Source organism: Tachypleus tridentatus, chromosome 1 (assembly GCF_004210375.1).
Source record: "Tachypleus tridentatus isolate NWPU-2018 chromosome 1, ASM421037v1, whole genome shotgun sequence".
In the NCBI taxonomy this organism is placed as follows: domain Eukaryota; kingdom Metazoa; phylum Arthropoda; class Merostomata; order Xiphosura; family Limulidae; genus Tachypleus; species Tachypleus tridentatus.
The window spans coordinates 84,884,691-84,909,995 of NC_134825.1; the positions used below are offsets into that span (position 1 = coordinate 84,884,691).

The 25,305-nt window shown below is 32.9% G+C and overlaps 1 protein-coding gene across 2 annotated transcripts; it reads left to right on the forward strand.

Moving 5' to 3' along the window:
* Positions 1 to 16,984: 16,984 nt before the first annotated feature.
* On the forward strand, positions 16,985 to 24,400 carry LOC143254233 (uncharacterized). Of its 2 annotated transcripts, XM_076509060.1 has the most exons (8): positions 16,985 to 17,131; positions 17,871 to 18,020; positions 18,902 to 19,213; positions 20,272 to 20,622; positions 21,024 to 21,374; positions 21,781 to 22,116; positions 22,486 to 22,827; positions 23,138 to 24,400. In XM_076509060.1, the coding sequence occupies exons 1-8, from the start codon at positions 17,060 to 17,062 to the stop codon at positions 23,534 to 23,536; spliced, it is 2,313 nt and encodes a 770-aa protein (XP_076365175.1). In that variant the 5' UTR covers positions 16,985 to 17,059; the 3' UTR covers positions 23,537 to 24,400. The 2 variants fall into 2 exon arrangements, with proteins under 2 accessions (XP_076365175.1, XP_076365186.1); XM_076509071.1 differs by lacking the exon at positions 21,024 to 21,374.
* Positions 24,401 to 25,305: the final 905 nt, after the last annotated feature.

The following is a 25,305-nucleotide window of genomic DNA, read 5'->3' on the forward strand; positions in this document are numbered from 1 at the left end:
TCTGCTTCTTTGAAACATGTGATGTCACGATAAATGATAGAATTAGGTTTATCCCTCCTTTCTGACCATATTTTTAAACCTTTATAACTCATTAACGTCTAATTCAACTACTACTCATAGGAAAGTCACAAGATAACATTATTTACTGAGTTTTTCAGTCTAGAAGCTTATTCATGTTAAAATTAGATTTCACACAAAGAAAGTGTGTTTTACAGTCGTGGTATTCAGTGTGAATGACTCATGGAAAGAAGAATTATTAATAAAAATAGATGCAAGAGAGAGTTAATATTTTAGTATCTTCAAAATCAAGTTGTGACTGCTGTTTGACGTTTAATGTATTGAAGAAGTGAATAACACACATATTATAAAGAAATTACAGAATATCATGATATTTAATTATGAATATCAATAAAGGAAAAACACGCACGTGTAAGACAGCAACAACAATAAGAACTTTATAATTAAGCAACTTCTGCTGCTAATGCTAGGTGCTAAGCGATCTGTGTCTCTCAATTGGAAACAAAACAACATAGAAGAATGAGCGCTGTGATAAAACTTCTCAAAAACATAAAATGTAAAGATAACGAGTGAAAAACAAAGAAAAATGGACAAGTCCACGATTCACAAAAAAAAACAAACCATTAAATGTATTTTCACGGGAAAAACTGAACAAAGAATTCCAAGAAAGTCAAGTTCAGATAAAATAAATTAAACAATATTATGAAAAATTAGCGCATAAAATGATATGGCAAATCAAGCTATGCGTCAATCATATGTTCAATTTTGGTTCTTTTATGAAAGTTTTTCAAGATTAAAACCAATGCTATTTGTTGTAGAAAGATTACTTATACACGTGGGTTTTAAATTACAGATTGTTAATAGTGGCTGTACTCGCATTCCTAGTTCACGCAACTTGCAGAATATAAAGTAAAGCTATTTATCTCTAAATCTTTATTTGTATAATATAAAATAATGACATTTTTTGCTTTAGAGCTCTGGATTTTGTAATTAATAGCTCAGAACATTTTAGATGAATTGACAATAACGAATTCAAATCTCAATAGTAACGTTTAAAAATACACACATACATATGTACCATTCTTTCTGGTGTAACATTCTTATTGAAACCTTTATGGATATAGTGCGAGTACTCACTCCTTTCAACATCAGAACGGTATTTAACACATTCTAATAGTTTAATACCTTATTATTTAACCCAACAAAATAACTCAAAAGAAAACAGGAAAATGTAAATTGAAATCCAAACTGGAATTTATCTCTTAATATTTCTGTTACAAGGTTAACACGTAGGCAAGTTGAAACCATAACTAATAAAAATACGGTGTATAAGCTAACAATATGCCCCCCCCCCACCGGAATGTCTGTAAACTTATAACGTTATAATCCGGTTTTCGATACCCGTGGTGAGCAGAGCATTCGTAGACAAATGTGTAGCTTTGTGTTTAATTACAAAAACAAAATAGCTAACAATATTAGCTTAAACATATATGAAAATTAGATTATATAAAAACCTAAGGAAAAATGTTACTATATCTCTTCAGGTACATCTTATGTGCTTTACTTTTGAACTAAAATAAAGATTTCTAAAAATTTTTGAATAGCCAAGTTCAGTATCACGTTATTACAATTTACATATGATACAGTCGCACACGAGCATGTCCTATATTGAAAAACTGGATTTGTCGAGATATTTGATCAAATAAGTGGAGTAAAATATATTCATTCTCAAACGATTCTACCTAATACATTGAATATGAATTATTTTACATATGAAAGGGCTGGCGAGACATAAAATGTAAATTAGAAACTCCGTCGCCTATTCGTATGTGGTTAAATAGTAATACTTTACAATCATCAGCCTAGTTACTAGAACATCATGACTGAAATATGAGCAACAGGTTTATATGCATGAACATTTCATTGGACAGATTCACTCTGAATGTCCCGTTACAAGGCTGCCACCAGTTAGTTAACGGGTAGGAAATGTGCCAGATAGAGTGAACATCTCACTAAGGAATATTTTGCGTGCGCACACGTGTGCGTGCATTTCTGTAACAAAATAAACTTGGCATATCGAGGGTAAAAAGCATCAGAAAGAATTAAAACGTTATTCTTGTCACGAAAGTGTATGTTTATCTAGATATGCGCAGTAATTTATGAAAGTAACTGTCATTAAAACTATTAATCGTTTTTCAGAGATGAAGATTAAGATATCTATTATTATTCAAAACAACTAGAGTGATACCACTTCACAACATTAAATCTATATTTATCAATCGACTAGTGCCCAAAGTAGAACTAATGTTCTTCAAGGACTGTTTGTTTGTTTGTTTTGAATTCCGCGCAAAGCTACACGAGAGCTATTTGCGCTAGCCGTCCATAATTTTGCAGCGTAAGACAAGAGGGAAGATAGCTAGTATCACCACCCACCGCCAACTCTTGGGCTACTCTTTTACCAAAGGGCGAGCATGTTTGGTGTGACTGGGATTCGAACCCGCGACCCTCAGATTATGCGTGGAATGCCTTCAAGGACTGAACAAAACGTTCTGCGGATTTGATAAAAAAAATTGTATTTTTCTTACTAACGAAGTGTTAGACATGTTTTTCTGAAGTTAGAGATGGTTTTTTTGCTGTTAATTAAATATACGGTGATGAGTTGTCATCAGAGTAGCTATGGACTTAGAGCAAAACTCAAAAATCCATTCGCATAGCTAATTAAATATACTTTTCTTTCCTTTCTACTTAACGTTTTTAGCGATATTTTTCGTAGTAATCTTAATAATACCTACAAGGTCCGGCCTACTTAGATTTTACGTTTTAAGACTAACAATGTCAAACAATTGTTAAAATGAGAGTGTAATTATAAACAATAAATCAAAGTAACAAGTAATGGCATTAGATTTACAGACTGCCGTAATCAATAGTAATAATGAAATTAACAATAAGTAAATTATATAGTATGTGTAAGGAAGAAATACGTAAATATTGACTTCTTTTTATGTAATTAAATCTTAAAGTAATTGTTAAAAATCTATTATCACGCCTTTTATAAATGACATAAAAATGTCAGATAATAGTATATTATATAATGAGTAAACTTCAATTTCAAGGAAATATTTCAAGTCAAAATGCTATACACCCTTAAAAAGAGCGAGAAACAAAGTGAAACACATAAAAATTAGTACAATTTCTCTATCAGTTAGCACTGAAATTTAAATATGTAGAGATATTCATTTTGAATGGAATTTATACAATATATTTTAACATAACAGTGTTTTGGTTGTACATTGTCACAAAGTAAAGAATATTTGTATCTGTTTTGATAATTAGAACTGAAAAACGACAAGATGAACTGGGTTTTCCAGTTTGTTAGTTAATTAGATAAACATTATTTAACCATTGAAAATCATAAAACATATTTAGGTAAAAAAATGTGAGTAAAAATGTTTAACTATTTTTCGTCATATTTTAATTAATATTTTATACAAAATTTTCATTCATTAACTCAGCCAGGAAAGTAATATTTCATTCATTAACTCAGCCAGGAAAGTAATATTTCATTCATTAACTCAGCCAGGAAAGTAATATTTCTCTTTGTAGTAGCATGACATGAACAAATACCAAACTTAATTGGCATGTATGTATGAAAATATGTGAATGTGCAAAACAGGCTTAAATCAGTGTGAAAAAGTTATGAAAAAATAAGAATTAATCATATACGATCTTAGTTCAGTATTTCGAGGAAGATTGAACCAACCATCTATATTTACTAAAAGTAACAACAATTAGGATTAGCTACAAATGAATGAAAAAGACTATAGATTTACTATAAGGTGCTTGTTAAAAGTAATGGTTATAAAACATGCACTGACAGAATTTCCAAAAGCAGTATAATGATTTGAAATTAGCAAGTTAAAATATCTGAGAATCGATAAGAACATTTGAATTTCAACCAACATCATTTTGGCAAATGTTATTAGAAAATTTCGACTGAAACTCTTCCTTGTTTGTTACCTAATTATGTGTCTTCTGTATTTCACAATAAAAATCATCCTTCACCATATTCTTCTTATGATGATTGTAATGTTATTTTTCTATTTACTTGATAAGTTACACAAGCTTCCTTTATTTTCATGAGTTGCTGTTTTCTCTTTTTCCTTTTGCACACTGTAACATTTTTTCCTTTCTCTCTAATAAACATGATACTACTTTTACACTTTCTTATAAATTTTGATTTCAGTTTAGAAAACTGGTATTTTGTTTTCTCATCAGATTACACTTCAAACGTTTTGCGCCCGGCATGGCCAGGTGGGTTAAGGCGTTCGACTCATAATCTGAAGGTAGCGGGTTCGAATCCCTGTCGCACTAAACATGCTTTCCCTTTCAGCCGTGGGGGCGTTGCAATGTTACGGTCAATTCCACTATTCGTTGGTAAAAGAGTAGCCCAAGAGTTGGCGGTGGGTGGTGATGACTAGTTGCCTTCCCTCTTGTCTTACACTGCTAAATTAGGGACGGCTAGCACAGATAGTCCTCGAGTAGCTTTGTGCGAAATTTCAAAACAAACAAATTAAAACTTTTTCTACAAAAACAACAACAATTACAAATCGAGTTAAAGTTCCTTTGTACATGTTTATGGTTGAACAATATCGTTAGCGTGCTGGTGGTTTACATCAGTGTTTGCCATAAGATCAATCTTTAGATAAAAATATGTGTGACCTAAACGTTGATGCCATTGCTAATTTTTAATAGATTTGTGTTCAAGCACAGTGAATAACTGATATATTTTTATGTTGAAAGACAGTATCTAACCGATTAAATACGATGCCATAACACTAAGCAGCTTTAATTTTACAATAATAAAAGTGTAATACTTAATGAAGCCTTATGTATATTATAGACATGTATAAAAATTTTAAATTAGAATTCAACAACTCTATTCGCTGCTCATGGTTAGAAATGCAGTAATGAGAGTTAATATCAATTCAGTTTCAACAGTTACGAAAATGTCACTTGATTTCACTTCGTGAGAGTAATTTTGATGACATTGTTATATATAAATTACGTAGAGAATGAACAGTTGTTTAATTATTATAATTTGTTATTCTGAATTAATTTATCTGACATGCGTTTCCTTAAAAAAACTAAATCAAATGGAATGTGAGAAATTTTATATGCATTTAAATTCAATTCTTCTTCATTCTAGGTTTCAGGTCACAGTAATAGAGCCGGTTGAATTTATCGTTCTCAAAAAAACTTACAAAAAACAACAAGAAACATTCTGAATACCAAGAAAGATAATATCTTATTATTTAAGAGCCCCGAGAGTTATTTTTCGTGGGTAGCAGTATGAAAATGTAATCAAATTATGTCTCTGATTTTCAATTGTTCTTGTGACAAGCAATTGTAGACATTGGACACCTTTATAATATCAGGAAGTTCAGTTTCAGTCATGATACTGTGCAGTAAAGCTAAGACTTACTTCAATGCTACTTCTTTTGACAAGTTTCTTATTTTAACATATAAGGTGTCAGAATTTGTAAGTTTCTCTCAAATAATTCATGCAGACTGCACAAGGGGAATCCTATTACACTTACCGCTCGCACCGTTTGGAAGTAAGAAGAAAAATTGAAAGCAAGACGTGTAGAAACTTCACAACTAATATGGTAGCAATAACGTGTCCGTATTTGACCTTGCTCTATTAATCCTCAGGGCACACCTGCTGCTCAGGTGTCCTTGGGTTCTGGTATTTGTAGCTCATCCATCTTAAAGCAAAAAAAAAAAAAAATCAAACAGTTTAGGTGATATTGTTCAACAAAGATGGCCTTAAGATATATTCCCGTTGAATATCTCATTAGTTCAATGTAAAACTTGACCTGAAACAGATGTTCCCTACTAGTCTAACAAGCAATAATAAATTATTTACACTCTAAGCGTTGTAGAAGAATATTAAATAGATACAAGCAAAACTGTTTCACTTGCAAAGTGTTTGATAAAACGTTTAAAAATACGTAACATTCTGCAATGATAAACAAACAAGGTTATTTATATAGAAAGGTTAATGAAGCATAAAATGAAATAATGTTAAAATCAATAATTTATTTTACGCACTTGAAGAGTTAATTTAAAATTATCATTTTTATTGTGAATAATATCAAAAACAAATAGAACTATATACAGCTTCAATAGTATATTTTAAATTATTATAATAATAAACTGGCTTACTGACTTAATTTTACAAACATGACTTTTGATAAGCATGATCTGCATATTACATTAAATATTTATGGGATTTCCCTGATAACGTAATGAATGTTCTCCTTAATGAAACTTTGTAGAATGAACGGCTTCTACCTGTTTAGAAGACACAAGTGTAGAGGACGACGTTTCGAAAGTCTTCAAGACAACAAGCAGTAACCGTCTATTCTACAAAGTTTTATCACGAATGCTCTGCCTAAACTTTCTATCAAAAAAGTTATATTTTTCCAAAATAATTAAATCATAAATTTCTCACCAGTTACATTGTTTATTAGACACACTACAGATCGTTACCTGAGAAATAACCAAAGTTCCTGGAAAAATAATCATATATACTGTTGCAACTATTTATGTTGCCATGGTTCATGTTGTGCTTCAAATAAATATCCATTTTCAGTCTGCAAGGAAATTAGCATAAAAAACTACATTAATTCTAAACTGAGCCTTAAAGTAGGTTAAGTATGAATTCTGCCATTAAAGTTTTTACATTTTTTTATAAATCTTAAACCTAAATTATAACTTGAAGATTACAACAACTGATATTTATTTTAGTAAACCTGATTTATTATTCAAATATCATTCATTTCCTGAGTAAATATAGTAATCTTAAGTTATTCCTCAGACATCACTAATATCTGTAGAAGTTTAGTAATCCAAAATTAAACTAATTTTACTGCGCACTTGTACTAAAATGTAAATTTGCAAACTAAATATTATCATACAATTATAGCTCAGTAAGTCTGAGTTTTGTTATACTTGTTTACACGTGAAATATTTAAATGTGTCCTAAACGTTATCACATCAGTACATTTGTATATAGTAAATAAGATTTTACTTTCGCACGTTATTGAACTCTGTAAGCTTAGTAGGTGTAGCTATGCCCTGAAATTTGGTAAAGCTGTTGTTACAACATATAATTTATTAAACATAATACTACCTTAAACATTAGCGCACCCCCTATAGTATAGATCTAAGATCTGTCTAGTAAACCTGAAATAATTTTAAAACAGATTATTTATATTTTAGTAGTATATATTAAATGAATAATTAATATATATATATATTACAAGTATTGGTTAAGAGAGATGGGAGGTTATTACAGCTAGTTCTTCATCAGGATGGTTAAATTACACAAAGTGGTTTATGTTCGAGTGAAAAAAATTCGAAATTATAAGTAAATATCTTTATTGATAATTTCCTTCGTAAGTTAAAATTATTAACATTGTAAGTGGAAATATCAGATTTCCTATTTCCGTGATGGTCTGTAACTAACTTGAAGTGATGAGAAGGCTAACATTTTCATACTATTCTAGTCAGTTAAAACTATATGGTAAAATAAAAGTTAAATGTAAGAAATACATATATTAATATAAAATATCCATATGAACAATTCTAAGTTAAATATAAGCATTTATTTGGTTATAGATATTGTTCGAGCTTTTAAATTATTTTTTTTTATTTTCACCGTTAAACATTTGATAAAACTGTGCTATATCGAAACAACTGATAAGGATTATACAACGGTTTTACTTGTAACACAAATTCAGTAGTTGAATAATAAATATAAAAACTTGTAACAAAAATTAAAAAGTTAAAACCTATTAAGCGGGTAATCAGTTATTTACCGATGTTTAGTTTGTTTGTTCTTCAGTAAATTAACAATTGACTATTTTAGCGGTTATGAAGAACATTGTTATAATTCAAGGAGCAAAATCAATACATATATATTTGGTAATGAATGAAATAGTTGACACACAAAAAACTAACGCTGGTCTTGAACATGTACATTCACTACGCATACCTAAAGGACACAAATTAGATTTCATTAAGAGATAAAGTGAAAGTAACAAGCTTTGGAAAACCACGCCTGGGATAACTGTGGTTGAGTCATGTCTGTTGTGGGATGATGTTTTAGTGAAATGTGCTAACTTTTGTTTTGCAGCAAGCACATTTAGGAAATATTTATAAAATGAACATATCTTTACGTTTGATACATTTGCAGTTATTCTAAATGAACAAACAGTTTACTATATATTTTAAACCAATGTTTTTACTCTCTATTCAGTGTGGTTACCCATTCTCCTAAACATTACTTCAAAGTCTTGCTCGATAAAGATGCATTACAGAATATGCAACTTAATTACACAAAGTACATATAAATTAGCTGGGAATATGTAATATTACCAGTATTTTATTAGTAAGAAAATACTGTATTTAAATACTTATGGTTATTTATATTTTGTTTGTTTCTTATTTTATTTAGTTTGCCCATTAATAAAATTTATATTTAAAGATTTTTCCTACAAAGAAGACGACACCTATTTGTTATTTTACTGATATTACAATGTGTATTTAAATAGAAAAGAAGACACTACTGTAGTATTATTATTAAATAGTTGTCTACTACATAATATCGAATAGTAGATTAGGCACAATGCCATACTATAATTTGTGCACCTAACTTAATTTAGGTTACTAAAGCGGTGAGCTCAAAACGACTTAAAAACCAATAAATATTATTCTACTATTTAATCACGAGGAACAAAGTAAAGTGTTTATTTTTAGCCAGAACTACCACGATTCTTAGTCAACATTTTCTATTGTTTTTTTTAGCCTTAAGAAGTATTTTGGCAGTATTGATGAATGTACTAAATAATTTACTCCAACTGGCTCAGCGGTAAGTCTGTTAACTTACAAAACTAAAAATCGGGTTTCTGTGCTCGCGAATAGCACAATACAGATAGCCCATCATGCTTAGCTGCAAAAACAACAGCAACAATTAAACAGTTTTCGGTATATAGATTCTTAAGTTGTATATTGTAAGATCTATCTTTCTTACTGCTTTATCTTTATCTCAAGAAGAACACTTCTTTCCTCGTGAGATATGTTCATGTTCTGGTTTAGGAATCGTGGCTAATTTCTTAGCACTGCTTTCAGAAGTATTATGTTTGATATCCAAATGATTTATCTAATTAGATTGGACTGTTGTTCCATAATTTATTTTACCTCTAGAATTATACTACACGTCCAGCATAATGGTATTTTTTATGGTCTTCCACTAAAGTTTCTTCGAAAATATTTTAAAGTTTATACTGAGTTCCAGGAGAGCGAGTTCATATAGTACCTGAAGAATCTTATAATATAAAGAAGAAGGCAAAACACGAATCAAAAATTGTTGTCAAATGATCCATAACAATCAAAATTGTACCATGGCTTTAAAATATTGGATCTTATTCAATAATCTTTATACCTGTATTATGAAAACATCTTGCAAAATATACTCTTCAAAAAAAGAAACCCAAAAGGGATATTTTTGTTATTTTAAAGAGAAATATATGTAATAACGTTACAAGCTCAAAGTATGTGATGTTACACGTGTTAAGGCACTGATTGTCGGACCAAAATGACAATAAAAGTTGTGCACTTTGAAAACGGAGGAAAACATCGGATTTTTCGCCAAAACGCATTCGTGTCCAATAAATTTGTTTGAGAGATTTGCATGTTCTGCAAGTGCAACATGTGCAAAATCCCTATAAAAGTGACGGGTTCTCGGTTTCCATAGCTCAGTGTTAAGCCACCGACACGCAATACAGTTACGCCAAGACTGACTGAAGCACAACGCAACAACGCCATTGGTTGCTTGGAAGCAGGCGAATCTCGATCAGATGTTGCCAGAGCTGTGAATGTCTACCCAAGCACCATCACAAGGCTATGGAATCGTCACCAACAACATGGATCAACTTGTGACCGTCCATGATCTGGCAGACCTCGTGTGACCACGCTCGCACAAGATCGCTACAACCGGTTACGTCGCCTTCGGGATAGGACCATCACTGCGACGTCTACTGTCTCAACCATACCAGGGCAGCGTAAGATTTCCGATCAGACCGTACGCAACCGTCGACGAGATTCTTAGGCCCCATGTGCAACCCATCATGGTGAACGTCAACGACGTTTTCCAACATGACAACGCCCGTCCTCACACAGCCCGACTCACCACTGTCTTCTTGAGACACCACAACATCAACGTTCTTCCCTGACCCTCCAGATCACCAGATGTAAACTCCATCAAACATCTTTGGGACGAGTTGGACCGACGTCTGCGACGGCGACAACCTCAACCGTAGACTCTACCTCAGCTTGCAGCAGCTTTGCAGGCTGAGTGGACAGCCATTCCACAGGATGTGATTCGTCATCTCATCGCTTCCATGGGCATGAGATGCCAAGCAGTTATTGATGCTCACGGGAGGCATACTCGTTATTGACGTTGAGTGACGTTAAACGCTAACTAGAGAGCGTGGACTTCGCCTTTGCAGACTTTGGATGTTCAGCAGTGAATGTGCAAAGTTTCATACATGTCATACAGAACTACCCGAAATAAACTTGTTTACAATATGTCTCAAAGTTTGCCTTTTGCGTTTCTTTTTTTTGAAGAGTATATATGATATATTTGTTGGAGCAATGCCTTGATATTTTGGAAAATTTAACTTAGAAATCAATTGTATCACTGAGACAAACGCCATGAAAAGTTAAGTATCTTTATAACCAGACATTATTTGGAAGATGCGTAGCAGCATGAACCCAGCAAGCGTTGTTTTTCAAGGACTAATCCTTTCAAATTCTAGTATAAATGATTACTCCGAAGACCTTGCTTTTCTCCACCAACCTCAATATTTGTCTGTAATTGCACATATACAACATTCAAGGACAAAATTTATATTTTTCCCCTTTATACAAATAAATATATATCTTTTAAACACACGAGTTGTTAATAAATAATGAACGAATCATGGATTATAAATAAGGAATTTTTAACTTACTACTTTTACTTCTTGCCTTCACTCCAGAAGTAATCTTGAACAACATTCTGTTATCCCACTTTTGAGAAGGTTCGTATGTCAAATAAACACACAGATGTACACGCATTCACACACACCCAAACAAACATATATTTATATATACATATATACTAACCATTAAAAACGTCTGGAGGAATGCATAGAACTGATAAAAAGAAAGTTTGAGAACTTTGAAAAGTGTTGTTATTTTTGTTTTACATAATATGTATTTTATCCACAACAAATATACTTGTAAATATATTCAACCATTAGGTTCTTGATCCTTTTATTTACAGAGCAATATTAAATCTGTGATCTGAATTTGTTAGTTTGGAACCATCTAAGTGCTATAATGTAGCGAGTTTGTGTACTAAGCGTTGGGACGTCACCAAATTATAAATTAAATTATTAGATATGTTAGCGTTATCTGTATTGGCTACTCATCTCTAACGAAAGGACAGTTTTTACTGCATGTTATTCAAACTGAAAATCACGGTGTTTGAGGAAACTGTCAGTGACACAAGGTATAACCTTGAGTTATAAAAAGTAATTCAAGATGCTTCAGATTTTCTTCTGTTGGAGGACAATCGCCAGCAGCAGTGTTCTTTTTACGGCAAGGACACAGATATTTTTTTATATTAAGTGTGCTATGTCCAGGAGAGTTAGCTAAAATCTGTGCAGAGAAGCAAAATAGAGGAAAACAGTATAAGATTTGTGAAATGATTTTTCATCTTTTAGAGAATCACTTTACTAATGCAAAACAACAATAAGATTATAAAATAATTATTTAGAAAATTTTCACAACTTAAATTTAACTGTGTGTCTATGTTTTCTTATAGCAAAGCTACATCAGGTTATCTGCTGTGTCCACTGAGGAGAACTGACCCCCTTATTTCAGCGTTGTAAATCCGAAGACTTACCGCTATCCCAGCGGGAGACTAATTTTCAATCTATAACTTACAAGCAATTTCAAGGAAAAACCAAACTCGCCTCTATCACGTGAGAAATTGCTAGGGGACCATTTAGCATCGTTTGTCTTAATTATAGCTACAGTCTATACAGCTAATTTATTTTAAGAAAAATATTAATAAATACCTCTGGTCAACCACTAATATATACAATTAAAGGGTATCAACCATATGACATATGAATATGCTCTACCTACAGTACTTACAAATTAAATCCATTGAAGAACAAATACTTGTTTATAACTTCCAAAATACACAATTATCAACTATAGTACAATGTTCTGTCCATAACAGCTGAAAGTTTATTTGTTTATTTTACAGCAAAGCCGTTGTGAACTATCTATTGGGATCATGGCAAGAAATCAAGCCTCGGAATTTTGCGTTGGAAGTCCGTAAACTTACCGCTGTCCTAACGGAAGACTACACTTAAAAAAAAACATATCAGTATAATCTATATAGTCTCCTTTAATCTAATATATGATCATTAAAACTTTACAGTTAGACTAAATTCCACAAAACATATAATTTTATTTTGCCTATAATCCATATAACACATGCCATCTAACAATGAGTAATAAACAGACTTATTTTTCCTATATACTTCCCTGTTTGACTTTTGTTTTAGATCACATAAGTTAATGAATATGAAAATTGATACGACATAGAAACCAGATAGAGATGGATAAAATGATTGTTTTTTTGTTTTTGAATTTCACGCAAAATTACCCAAGCGTTGTCTTCGCTAGCTGTTCCTAATTTAGCAGTGTAAGACTAGAGGGAAGACAGCTGGTCATCACCACTCACTGACAACTCTTGAGCTACTCTTTTACCAACAGATAGTGGGATTGGCTGCCACATATAACGCTACCACGGCTGAAAGGGTGAGCATCTTTGGTGTAACGAAGTTAAGAACCCACGAGTTTCGAGCACCTTAACTCCTTGACCATGTGTGGCCCAGGACGAAATGATAATAAAAATGATATAACTTGAATATAAATAGATGTTGTAAGTGCGGTAGTACTTATAGTAGTAATGGGCTAAACGTGCAATAATAATTAATATCTAAAATATAATGCAAACAGCAGGAACACAAGACTTTATAAGCACTTTAGACATATTATTGAGAAGTAAAAAACAGCTGCAGAGTAGCAAGTCATCAGGGGCCTCAAAAAAGTCGATAAAGTAAAAACAAAAAATTCATAAAACCACAAATTTGTCAATCTGGTCGAGTGACTGACTTACCAACATTGTTAGAAAAGTGTATTTCTCTGTCTCTTTTGTTGTTAATTTCATACAAATCCAAACACATTAAATAAAAGCATTTTTTTTAGATTTACTTGTAACCTTGGTAATACCCATTTTGCAACACTCCTAATGAGCTACCAATACAATAATAGCGTTATTCCATGATTAAGAGCAGGTTATGTGAGTTACCTAGTAACAATTCGTCTTTATATTACCTGTAGACTCGACATGATTAGGTTGCAGCTGTATCGGCTAAATAAAAGCGTAGACTATATAAACTTCTTAGATCTAGATTCTAACTATGGTCTAACCTTTGAAAGCCAAGTATGAATTTATATATCTTTATCGAGAGTTCTATGTTGTATGAAGCAATTATATCATAGCAGTGAGTGTCCTAGTAAAGACGAACATTACTATTGCTGACGTCTGTCATGGATTCGTTCGAACGTTCCAAACTGAAAACAAAAACTATGAATTGTATAATTTAAGTTTATATTGTTTTCAAAATAAGTGTTACCTGTTAACATCTAAGGTTGCACTTGAAAGAATGAGATTTCTTTCTAATATGGCCGTCCTTCCACCCATTTCTACGTTGTGTTTTACTTTGAACTTTGATCCAGTTATAACCTTCAATTGAGTTTTAATTTTTAATACTCAATTACTCCTTGTTTTCTTACTTTTGGCACTTTTTCCTACTTACTAATTAATTTCTTTTTACATTTTAATAATTGATATTTCACAGAAACAGATTAATAGATCTGTAAAATACAAATAAGGATAAATAAACAAATCGTAACTATAGATACGTCGAAAGTCATGTCTGTACTAAACAAACGTCTCCCGCAGGTACAGCGGTAAGTCTACGGATTTACAACGCTAAAATCATGGGTTAGTTTTCCCTCAGTGAACTCAGCAGATAGCCCAAAGTAACTTTGCTGTAAGAAAAACACACACACTAAACAAATAAAAATGAATAGATTTGTTTGGTTTGTTTTGAATTTCGTGTAAAGTCACACCAGGGTAATCTGGCTAGCTGTCCTTAATTTTGCAGTGTAAGACTAGAAGGGAGGCAGCTAGTCATCACCACCCACCGCCAACTCTTGGGCTACTCTTTTTACCAAGGAATAGTGGGATTGACCGTTACTCTATAACCCTCTACGGCTGAAAGGGCACGCATGTCTGATGTGACGGAGATTCCAACCCACGACCCTCAGAACGCCCTAACCACCTGTCTAAGGCGGGTGATCTTTGATTAGAAATGTAGTAAAATTCATAATATGAGGAGTAAGATTTGAATAAGTTTATTAACATTTGGAATCACAAGAACCAACCATGAGTCAAGACATGGGAATAATGTTGTATCAGTTGTGTTCTTCTAAAGCTATATATTATATACTTTAGCAATAATTTAACGTTTTTAAATGAGGAAGTATCCAAAGTGTATTGAACAATAGACTTGCGACCATCTCGTTCCTTGATAATGTATGGTTATCCACTTTATCCGTTCCTGCTCCGATACAGTCGTTGTTCATATAAATAGCGCTTAGACAAAACTGCGAAAATATTCTTTGTAAGTAATTGTGTTTATAAATGTATTCTGTTATTTGTGCTTTGCATGTTCAACCACATCTCGTGATCCTCGGATTACGAGTCGAGTGCCTTAAACACCTGGCCACGCCGGGACTAAATAATTAGAAGAAAACCACGCCAATTAGACACAAGCAGAATGGCAAAAGTATAGTACAAAGAGATAGATATGGAACTACACAATAAATAGACACTGATAATCGGGACACATGCAAATAAATAGTTTGAATTAATGAACTCACTTCATGTTTTTAAAAATTACGAAGAAATAATTCTGAAAACGTTTTTTATATGAATTTCAAAATATGCATAGTAAAATAAGGATTTTTATTAACAAAAGATCTCTTCTTGAACTAGAGAAACAGTATTGTTTCAGAACGGAATAACAAAGAACTATATATTCCGGTAATCCCTTGCGGAAGATTTTGTATACACTGTTGGAAAGTCCTGAATCTGGTGTATCTTAATTATGGTAAGATATTTCGATCTGAAATTATCAGCACTCGCTTTCGTAGCGGTCACAACACCTAACCAGAAATGGTCACACATTCTAGTTGGTTATTTTTTTCCCTCTCAAATCAAATTATGCAATCTTTTTTCATTGTCTGTTTGTGATTGTAAACCTGGTTCTTGATATTTTGACCTATGGTGCCAAAAAGGCCATCGTGATCGCATCCCCAACAGCTTCACATGTTGCTTACGGAACATCTCGGAACCTCATATATATATAAGTAATCAAGGAAATGCTGTTGATAATAACATGTCATAGAATAGCAAACTCCAAATCACGGTAAGCGGGGCTAGGAGATATCTGTTGGATTCTAAACAGACGAAATAAAAAAAGAGAGCCCCAGTAGCACAGCGGTACGTCTGCGAACTTATAACTCTAAAAACCGAAATTCGATAACGTGGTGGGCATAGCACAGGTAGCCCATTGTGTAGCTTTGTGCTTAACTTCAAACAACAACAACTAGCTTTGTCTGTATATATGATAATACTGAAAACAAATTCCTTTTAGAGTACCCGTAAGTCGGAGTAAAAACTACTACATTAAGTGTTGCGTTATGCTTAATCTGGAATTAAATATAAAATTACTTTTATATCAGTAATTTCTCATTAACTAGTAATCTAATGACGATTTGTTTAATTAAAAGTATTTATTAAATGTTTTATAATTATGTGATATCTGGATAATCATCGTGAATCTTTGTTTAATTTATAGTCCCCTGGTTGGTCAGTTCTAAGTTTACGGGTTTACAATGTAGTGGACACGGCGCAGACAGTCCACCGAGTAGCTTTGCACAAAGAAAACTAATATGTTTAACTTATATTGTTAGGAACTTTTACACAACTTCCTTTTTTCAATAATGAGATTAAAAATAATAATTTTTATTTTAAACAAAATCACTTTTATTTAAAGGCATGATAAAGAAAACTGTTGTTTTTTTTAATATTGTAAATTTTGGAATTTTACACTTCTACAGAAGAAGAAGAAATTTCTGAAGAATTTCCTTTTTTTCAAAATAACAAAACTATATGATAGAAGACCAAAAGTTTCCATAATTGTTAGTATAATTTACTGAAACGCATAAGCCTAATAACTGGAAGATGATTAATATAACGTGAAACCCCAGCTATTAGGTCTAATGACTGGAAGTTGATCAATATAACATGAAGTTCCAGCTATTAGGTCTTATGACTGGAAGTTGATCAATATAACATCAAGTCCCATCTACTAGATCTAATAACTGGAAGATGATCACTATAACATGAAGTCCCAGCTATTAGGTCTAATGACCCTTGGATGATCAATGTAGCACGAAGACCAAGCTACTGCAAAACAATCCAATGGGATTTAGATCTGGAGAAGACTGTAAAAAAAATACCAATCACAGATAGAAATCGGACTCAATTATACTGACAGAAAAAAAAAAAGAAACACGTATACGTGGAGGTAAGTAGATAACACTAGATCACCTATCACGTGCACGTCGAGGCTAAAAGGATGAGCTAAGGTGCAAGATATTCAAGGTCTGTAGCAGTTTGCGCTACGGTCGGTATGGAAATTAGATCATCTCTACCCTGTTGTCCTTCCGCGAGTAATGAAAATGTTTCCTCGTCCAGGTATATAAAAGAGGGAGCTTGATGAGTGTCAGACATTACCCATCTGGAGGAGACAGACCGAGGATGGCAGAACATTTCAACATGGTGCTTGGGGTATGTATCGTGCCATACGTTTTCTGTATGTACAGAATTTTATAAGACTAAAAGAAACGCAACTGGCCAGCTTAATTCGATAGCTCAATGCAAAAATGATAATAAATTAGCATGTTCCACCATAAATAATACAACGTTCGTTCAGATATTATAGATGTTTTAGAATAGTAGAAACAGAACATGAAAAATTATATATCTAATCCAATTTAAAATATTTAATTTGCATACACAGAATGTTCTGATTTTTCAAAACAAAATCACCCTTACATTTTCTTATATAATAACGAAGTAATACCGTGAATATTTACACCAACTATGAAATAATTTAGGGTTCACAGTAAAGAAATAAATTTTGAGATTTTTAGCACGTACTTTGTAAATAGTTGTCACTGCATTTAATATATGAAAAACTTGACTTTATCTATGTATCAAAATAAAGAAGGCTTCAAAGGTTGGATTACTGATTGTATACTATAATTCAAAACAGAAGGAGAAATTCCAATCTAATCTTCAGTTATTATATATTTATAGCTTAAGAAACTGTAGCTCCCCTTCCTTGCCAGTTTCGTATTATACCCACCCCTCTTCTTTTATAACAAAAAAAAATAATTTTTAATTTATGTAATTAATGATGTCTGAAAAATATCTAAACCAATACAATTCCGTAAAGTTTTATGAAGTTTTAAATAAATTAATTCTAAGGGAGGAAAAATTATCATCATTCGACATTTGTTTACAGATACTTCTTTTCTGTTCCGTGTTGGCGCTTGGAGCTTGCATGGGAATACCTGGAAACGGAGCTGTTATCTTCCATTTAGTGCCACATGGCTACAAAGGAGAAGTTCCACCACCGGCTGCTCCTGCCAGTCCCCTTGAACCTGCTGAAGAAGTAAGAATAATTTTCTGTATTTTATATTGTTATTATTCATAAGCTTGAACATTTTTCTTGTAAAGCATAATCAAAGATCATCCAATCATGTAATGATACAGAAAAATAATTCAGAAATTATTTTCTATGTTTTAATGTTTAATGTTTTTAATGAAATAAATTACACAAGCCATTGCACTGAAGTAAAATTACAATTTCCAAAACGGGTGGTATTGGTATAAAAACTTTAATTAAAATAAAGTTTTAATACCCATACCAGCCGTTTTGAAAATACATTTTTTACTTCGAGTGGGTTTTTCAGCTTCACAAAGTCCTCAAAACATTTTGTTAAATGACATATGTAAGGATCATTTGTATTTTTGGACAATTTTAAGGCCTTAATTTCTTCTTATTTCTCTGTTATCCTAAGGTTAAAATCTATCCTACCTGAGATCTCAGCCTGAACATACGTCTCGCTATGGAAATGTTTCTGTTAAAATGTTAACAGAAAGTACCAGTTCCACAAAATATATTGCTGTAGATCGTTATGTCATAATTATAAAGAATATGTAATATTGAAACATTAAAGATAAAAAATATAAGTATTTTTAGTCAAAGAAATATATATATAAAATTAGAATTATCTATTGAGTCAAGTTCTTAGTTCATACGAGTTTTATTTCACGTTTAATAGCTTTTCAACTGGCTGAAGAAACTTTGTTATTACGTTATTCGTTTTCTCTATCTGAATCTGTAGGATATCTGACTGGCTAATACATAAATATGTGAATATATATGTAAAAGATAATTAGAAAAAAATATGCACATAAAGTAACAATAATTAAGACAAGAACATTTAACCTTTTTGGAACTTCATTATACATTACTTAAACCCTTTACAGTTTAGCCCCTTTTCCTATATGTACAACGCTGTTTCTGGGAAGGGGTCTCACAGTCGACTAGAAGATGGAGATTCCTCTGGAAAAGTGAAGGGATCTTATAGCTTGACACATAAAGATGGGAACAAGAGAATGGTTGATTATACTGCCAGTGGAAATGGATTTTTTGCAACTATAAGAACTAATGAACACGGAATTATACCAGGAAGTAACCCCGCCGATGTCTCAGTTCTTGGTTTGGAAGGAGCCTCTGTGTTACACGATGTGCTACCCTCTGCTAGCGCTGGGAAAGCTATTGAACCCGTTCAATCCCCTGTAAGTATTTGAATAAACTTAATTATATTGATTGATTACTTTTAATTCCAGTCTGTGAATTGTGTTATAAAATCATACAAATACTTATGTAAATATTACATACATTTCTGTAAACATATTTACAAAGAAGATTGTTTTTTTGTTTAATTTCGCCCAAAGCTACTCGAAGGCTATCAACGCTAGCCGTCCCTAATGTAGCAATGTAAGACTAGAGAGAAGGCAGCTAGTCATCACCATCCACCGCCAACTCTTGAGCTACTCTTTTACCAACAAATATTGGGATTGACCGTCACATTATAACGCCCCCACGGCTGAAAGGGCGAACATGTTTGGTGCGATCGGGATTCGAACCCGCGACCCTCGGATTACGAGGTCGAACGCCTTAACACGCTTGGCCATGCCGGGCCATACAAAGAATAAGCAAATAATTATTGATATCACATTAATTAGAGTCGGAGAAATTATAACCTAATCTGCAGTTACTGTACACCTGTAGCTTAAGGAAAGGTTTCGAACATGTTCTCTGACTGTTGTATGTATGTATGTTTAAAACATTATTCTCTACCCATTTCATAAAATAATCAAAATGAGCCATAATCATGAATGACTATTTTTTGATAGGAAAAGCCATGTAAAGGTTTAAAGCATTGTCTGTAAAGCATTATGCTATACTGTAATGGAATACTATGTTATTACTCGGTGGTCTCAGCAGATAGCTCAATGTGGCTTTGCTATAGAAAAATACACATACTGTGTTATTATATTTTTGTTTACGAGAAATGTCTTAGATATCTCTACCTACTGCCATTTCCAGAAAAATTTTAAATACTGACTCCTAACCGGATTTGGTTTAGATATATCTAATCTATAATATACAATATACATTTATGTTGGTTTGCTGTGGTCTACTGCTACTAATATAGTGCGTGTATGGTATTTTCAAAGCAGTAAGTTCAACAAAAATTTACTCATAATATTTTTCATAATATTTATTTATCATTATGTGTATTGAGGTTTCATCTTATAACTATCAAAATAAACGTTTACTTCTTTTACAGCCGTCTCCTTTCTCCTTCATGTACACTGCTGGTGCAGGAACTGGATCAACCTCTAGATCTGAAAACGGTGATGAAACTGGAAACGTGAAAGGATCTTATAGCTTGAAGGACGAAGACGGACGTCAGAGAATTGTGAAGTACACTGCAGGACTCGATGGGTTTATGGCAAAAATTCAGAGCAACGAACCTGGTGTAGAACCTGGTAGCAACCCTGCTGACGTCGAATTTCTGTCCATTCCTGGCGTAGCAGCTATTCCTGCAGCAGCTCCTGCTTCTCCTGCCTCTGATGTAGCTCCAGTTCGTGCTGCTGTCCCTGCCCCTCCTGCCTCTGTACCTGAACTTTCTGCTCCGGTTAGTTAATAACTAACATATTATTTATAGTCATATATATTTACGGTTGTAGGTTTAAAGAACTATTTTATAACCTTTTCATAAAATAATGGAAGACCTTTAAACTATTAAACGCAAACAGAAACAATATGTGACAGATAAGACAACAATAAATGTTTTATTGTAAGAAAAGTAATTAAAGTTCATTGCAACTTTTTGTAGAGCAATATTTTTATTTCTTCTCAGGAAATTTAAAGTAATGCTACAATATAATCAGTAGTTGAGAACTTCTTACGATTTTCATGGCATAAAATGCCTTTCTCATATAGCTATACGTTTTTACATATATTTTTTTCTTAAGGCGATCAAAACTGAACTTCACTGAGACACAATCATAAATCATAATAATTACATTTTTACAGCCGTCTCCTTTCTCATTCATGTACACTGCTGGTGCTGGAACTGGATCAAGTTCTAGATCTGAAAGTGGTGATGAAACTGGAAACGTGAAAGGATCTTATAGCTTGAAGGACGAGGACGGACGTCAGAGAATTGTGAAGTACACTGCAGGACTCGATGGGTTTATGGCAAAAATTCAGAGCAACGAACCTGGTGTAGAACCTGGTAGCAACCCTGCTGACGTCGAATTTCTGTCCATTCCTGGTGTAGCAGCTATTCCTGCAGCAGCTCCTGCTTCTCCTGCCTCTGATGTAACTCCAGTTCGTGCTGCTGTCCCTGCCCCTCCTGCCTCTGTACCTGAACTATCTGTTCCAGTTAGTTAATATTCATCTGTATTTTGTACTTTTAAGCTGGTAAAATGTTGATTTAATATAATTAAATTATTTTCATAAAACCTTGCAGATTTTTAGATCTCAAAGTTGAAAACAAATCGAACAACTACTTTATTTCTAAGCCAAAATTAATTACTTTTAAATTCTGATTATTGTAGTTACCATAAAAAGTATTTGTAAATCATTTACCACTGTACTTGTAATTAACAAAAACTAATCAAGCAAAATTTATCAAATAAAATTGTAACTTAAACAGCTTTTGCACTTCCATGGTATTATATATTTTTTAGTTATTTATTATTATCAGTTTGTATATTTGTTGTTGAATTATAAACATTTTCTCATTGTTAATCTGTTATAACTAATATTTATCAACATTTCTCAATAGCCGTCTCCTTTCTCCTTCATGTACACTGCTGGTGCTGGAACTGGATCAAGTTCTAGATCTGAAAGTGGTGATGAAACTGGAAACGTGAAAGGATCTTATAGCTTGAAGGACGAAGACGGACGTCAGAGAATTGTAAAGTACACTGCAGGACTCGATGGGTTTATGGCAAAAATTCAGAGCAACGAACCTGGTGTAGAACCTGGTAGCAACCCTGCTGACGTCGAATTTCTGTCCATTCCTGGCGTAGCAGCTCCTGCTTCTCCTGCCTCTGATGTAGCTCCAGTTCGTGCTGCTGTCCCTGGCCCTCCTGCCTCTGTACCTAAACTTTCTGCTCCGGTTAGTTAATAACTAACATATTTTTTAGAACTATTCTATAACCTTTTCATAAAATAATGGAAGACCTTTAAACTATTAAACGAAAAAAGAAACAATATGTGATAGATAAGACAACAATAAATGTTTTATTGTAAAAATAGTAATTAACGTTTTTTGCAACTTTTTGTAGAGCAATGTTTTTATTTCTTCTCAGAAAATTTAAAGTAATACTACAATATAATCAGTAGTAGAAAACTTCTTACGATTTTCATGGCATAAAATGCCTTTCTCATATAGCTATACGTTTTTACATATTTTTTTTTCTTAAGGCGATCAAAACTGAACTTCATTGAGACACAATCATAAATCATAATAATTACATTTTTACAGCCGTCTCCTTTCTCCTTCATGTATACTGCTGGTGCAGGAACTGGATCAACCTCTAGATCTGAAAGTGGTGATGAAACTGGAAACGTGAAAGGATCTTATAGCTTGAAGGACGAGGACGGACGTCAGAGAATTGTGAAGTACACTGCAGGACTCGATGGGTTTATGGCAAAAATTCAGAGCAACGAACCTGGTGTAGAACCTGGTAGCAACCCTGCTGACGTCGAATTTTTGTCCATTCCTGGCGTAGCAGCTATTCCTGCAGCAGCTCCGGCTCCTGCAGCTCCTGCCCTTGCAGCTGCAGTTAAGACTCCTGCTGCTAGTGTTCCACTAATGGCTGAACCTGTAATTATTTTTTTACCTTCACTATTTGAGAGTATATTTGTGCTCACAGTTTCTTTATGTTCAATTTACTGTTTCATTCATATCTATTTTTTTATTTTTACTTGGATACTGTGAACAAGAGTAGTAATTGGAATAGAAATGTGTGAGGAATATGAAGAACTGTTAGATGTACCGTGGTTAATACTTTTATGTCCTTCAGTACTGTTAAGAGTAACTGTTTTATAATACGTTTGAGAAGTTGAATTTCATTTATGTTATTGACATTTTTCTGCCTTAAATTTTAGTGGTTTTCTTTCCGTTTACTTTTCAGAACCCCTTCGCCTTTATGTACACTGCTGATGCTGGAAAAGGTTCTAGTTCCAGATCGGAAAGTGGAGAGGCTGGTGCTAAAATTAAGGGTTCTTACAGTCTCCATCATGCAAGCGGACATCAGAGAACCGTTGATTACTCAGCAAATGGTAAAGGCTTTATAGCATCCATAAAGAGCAACGAACCTGGCGTTAAACCAGGAGATAACCCTGCTGATGTTACGATATACTCCCTGCCAGAGGTAGCCGCAGCTGTTGCTCAACCTGATTCTAAAGCTGACACTATGTCCAAACCTATCTCAGCCAAAGAGCTTTTTGCAGCTGCTAAATACGCTCCAGTATCACCATCAAAGTTGGCCAACTACGTCTGGCATCCCAAGGCTATAGTAGTTGAACAATAAAGCGCAATTTGTTCTTTATAAAGATTTCGAACAGGCACGTCAACGGAACTATTAAATTTAAATGTTTTAGGTAGGAATTCTGAAGCTTAATATTAAGTAGCACTTTCTTTTATCTAATTTATTCATATCAAACTATTACAGCAAATTCAAATTATTTTTATACAAGACTTGGCAGGATAAATACTTTTTTATCTAGTTTCAAATTTAGAACTCCTATTGGTCTATTCATTGTTCAGAATTCCTAGTTAAAACAAAACAAATAAATATATATATATATAATATAAATACACCCACACATATATATATATATATAACTTTTGATATATTCATGTATAGCTTATTACTGTGTAGTAACGTTTTGTTTGTGTTTTAGTCATTGGGCTTGTGTAGGGGTGATCAGGTTTTTATGGTGATTAGCTTAATTAGTTGTCCATCTATAAATCAATCAGACCTTCAACATAGACTTTTGGGGTATCTGTTTTATACATTGTCAATCTTGTCTTATAACACTTTTACATAAGATCGTTAAAATACTGGGGTACAAGTGCCTTTGTTTATAAGCTGAAAATGAAATTCACACACATTTCTCACAGTTATAAAAATTATATTTCAAGAAACTTGTTACTAAATGCGTTGGATTAAATATTCTACCTCCTTTGCATCTGTTTTTGTGTATTTGAGTTAATCGTGTATATTGCATTGTTCGTGTGATGTATTTTGCTGGGGTTCAGTTTGCGTCTGCGTTCATTTCGTGTTGCTCTATTTCTTACTGTAATCCTAGTTCGTTATCGTGAAACGTATATATGTGGTTATGTATACGATGTTATGAAATAAAGTACCTATAAATGTTGCATTGAAAATATAGATATTTGCAGCGTTTTTAGTTTATTGTCATCTAATTATTCGTGTATTTCAAGAAAATTTTCATAAATATAAGAACCGTTTAATTTTATACAACTAGACACATAACAGAAATATTTACGATATTTATAACTCCTAATGATATTATTTACTGTTGTTACCATATGAACATAAAATTTTAAATGTTAATGTATAGTATAAATAAGAATCAATGTAATGTATCTATCATGACGACTAAAAGTAAAAATGTATTATAAAGACTGTTAGTATGAATATTGAAACTTTAATTAAAATAAAGTACAGAACAAAGTTTCGACCTTCTGCAGATGACCTGAGTCGAAACGTTGTTCTACTTTATTTTAATTAAAGTATTAGAATGCAGCGTAAAGTATCGTTTACAGCAAGTTTTCAAGCAGACACTTCGAAAAATCCGTCATATGTTTGTATGTTTATATATGTTTAAAAGGAAATTGACAACAAACAACGAATACAACACTTGTTTAGCACATGAACACACAAAATTATAAAAATTCGAAAATTTTATTTAAATTCTCGACTGATTCATAGCTGCTAAGAAAATAAGAAATTTAAGAATATTTTTTATATGAGACAACAGAACTAACTCTTTACACACTATTTACTAACAATTTACATTTTAAAACAAATTCATTTTTATTAAAAAAAACAACATAACATTACGAGGCCCGGCATGGCCAGGTGGGTTAAGGCGTTCGACTCGTAATCCGAGGTTCGCGGATTTGAATCTCCGTCAAATCACACATCCTCGCCCTTTCAGCGGTGGGGGCGTTATAATGTGACAGTAAATACTATTCGTTGGTAAAAGAGTAGCCCAAGAGTTGACGGTGGGTGGTGATGACTAGTTGTCTTCCCTTAGTTGTCTTACATTA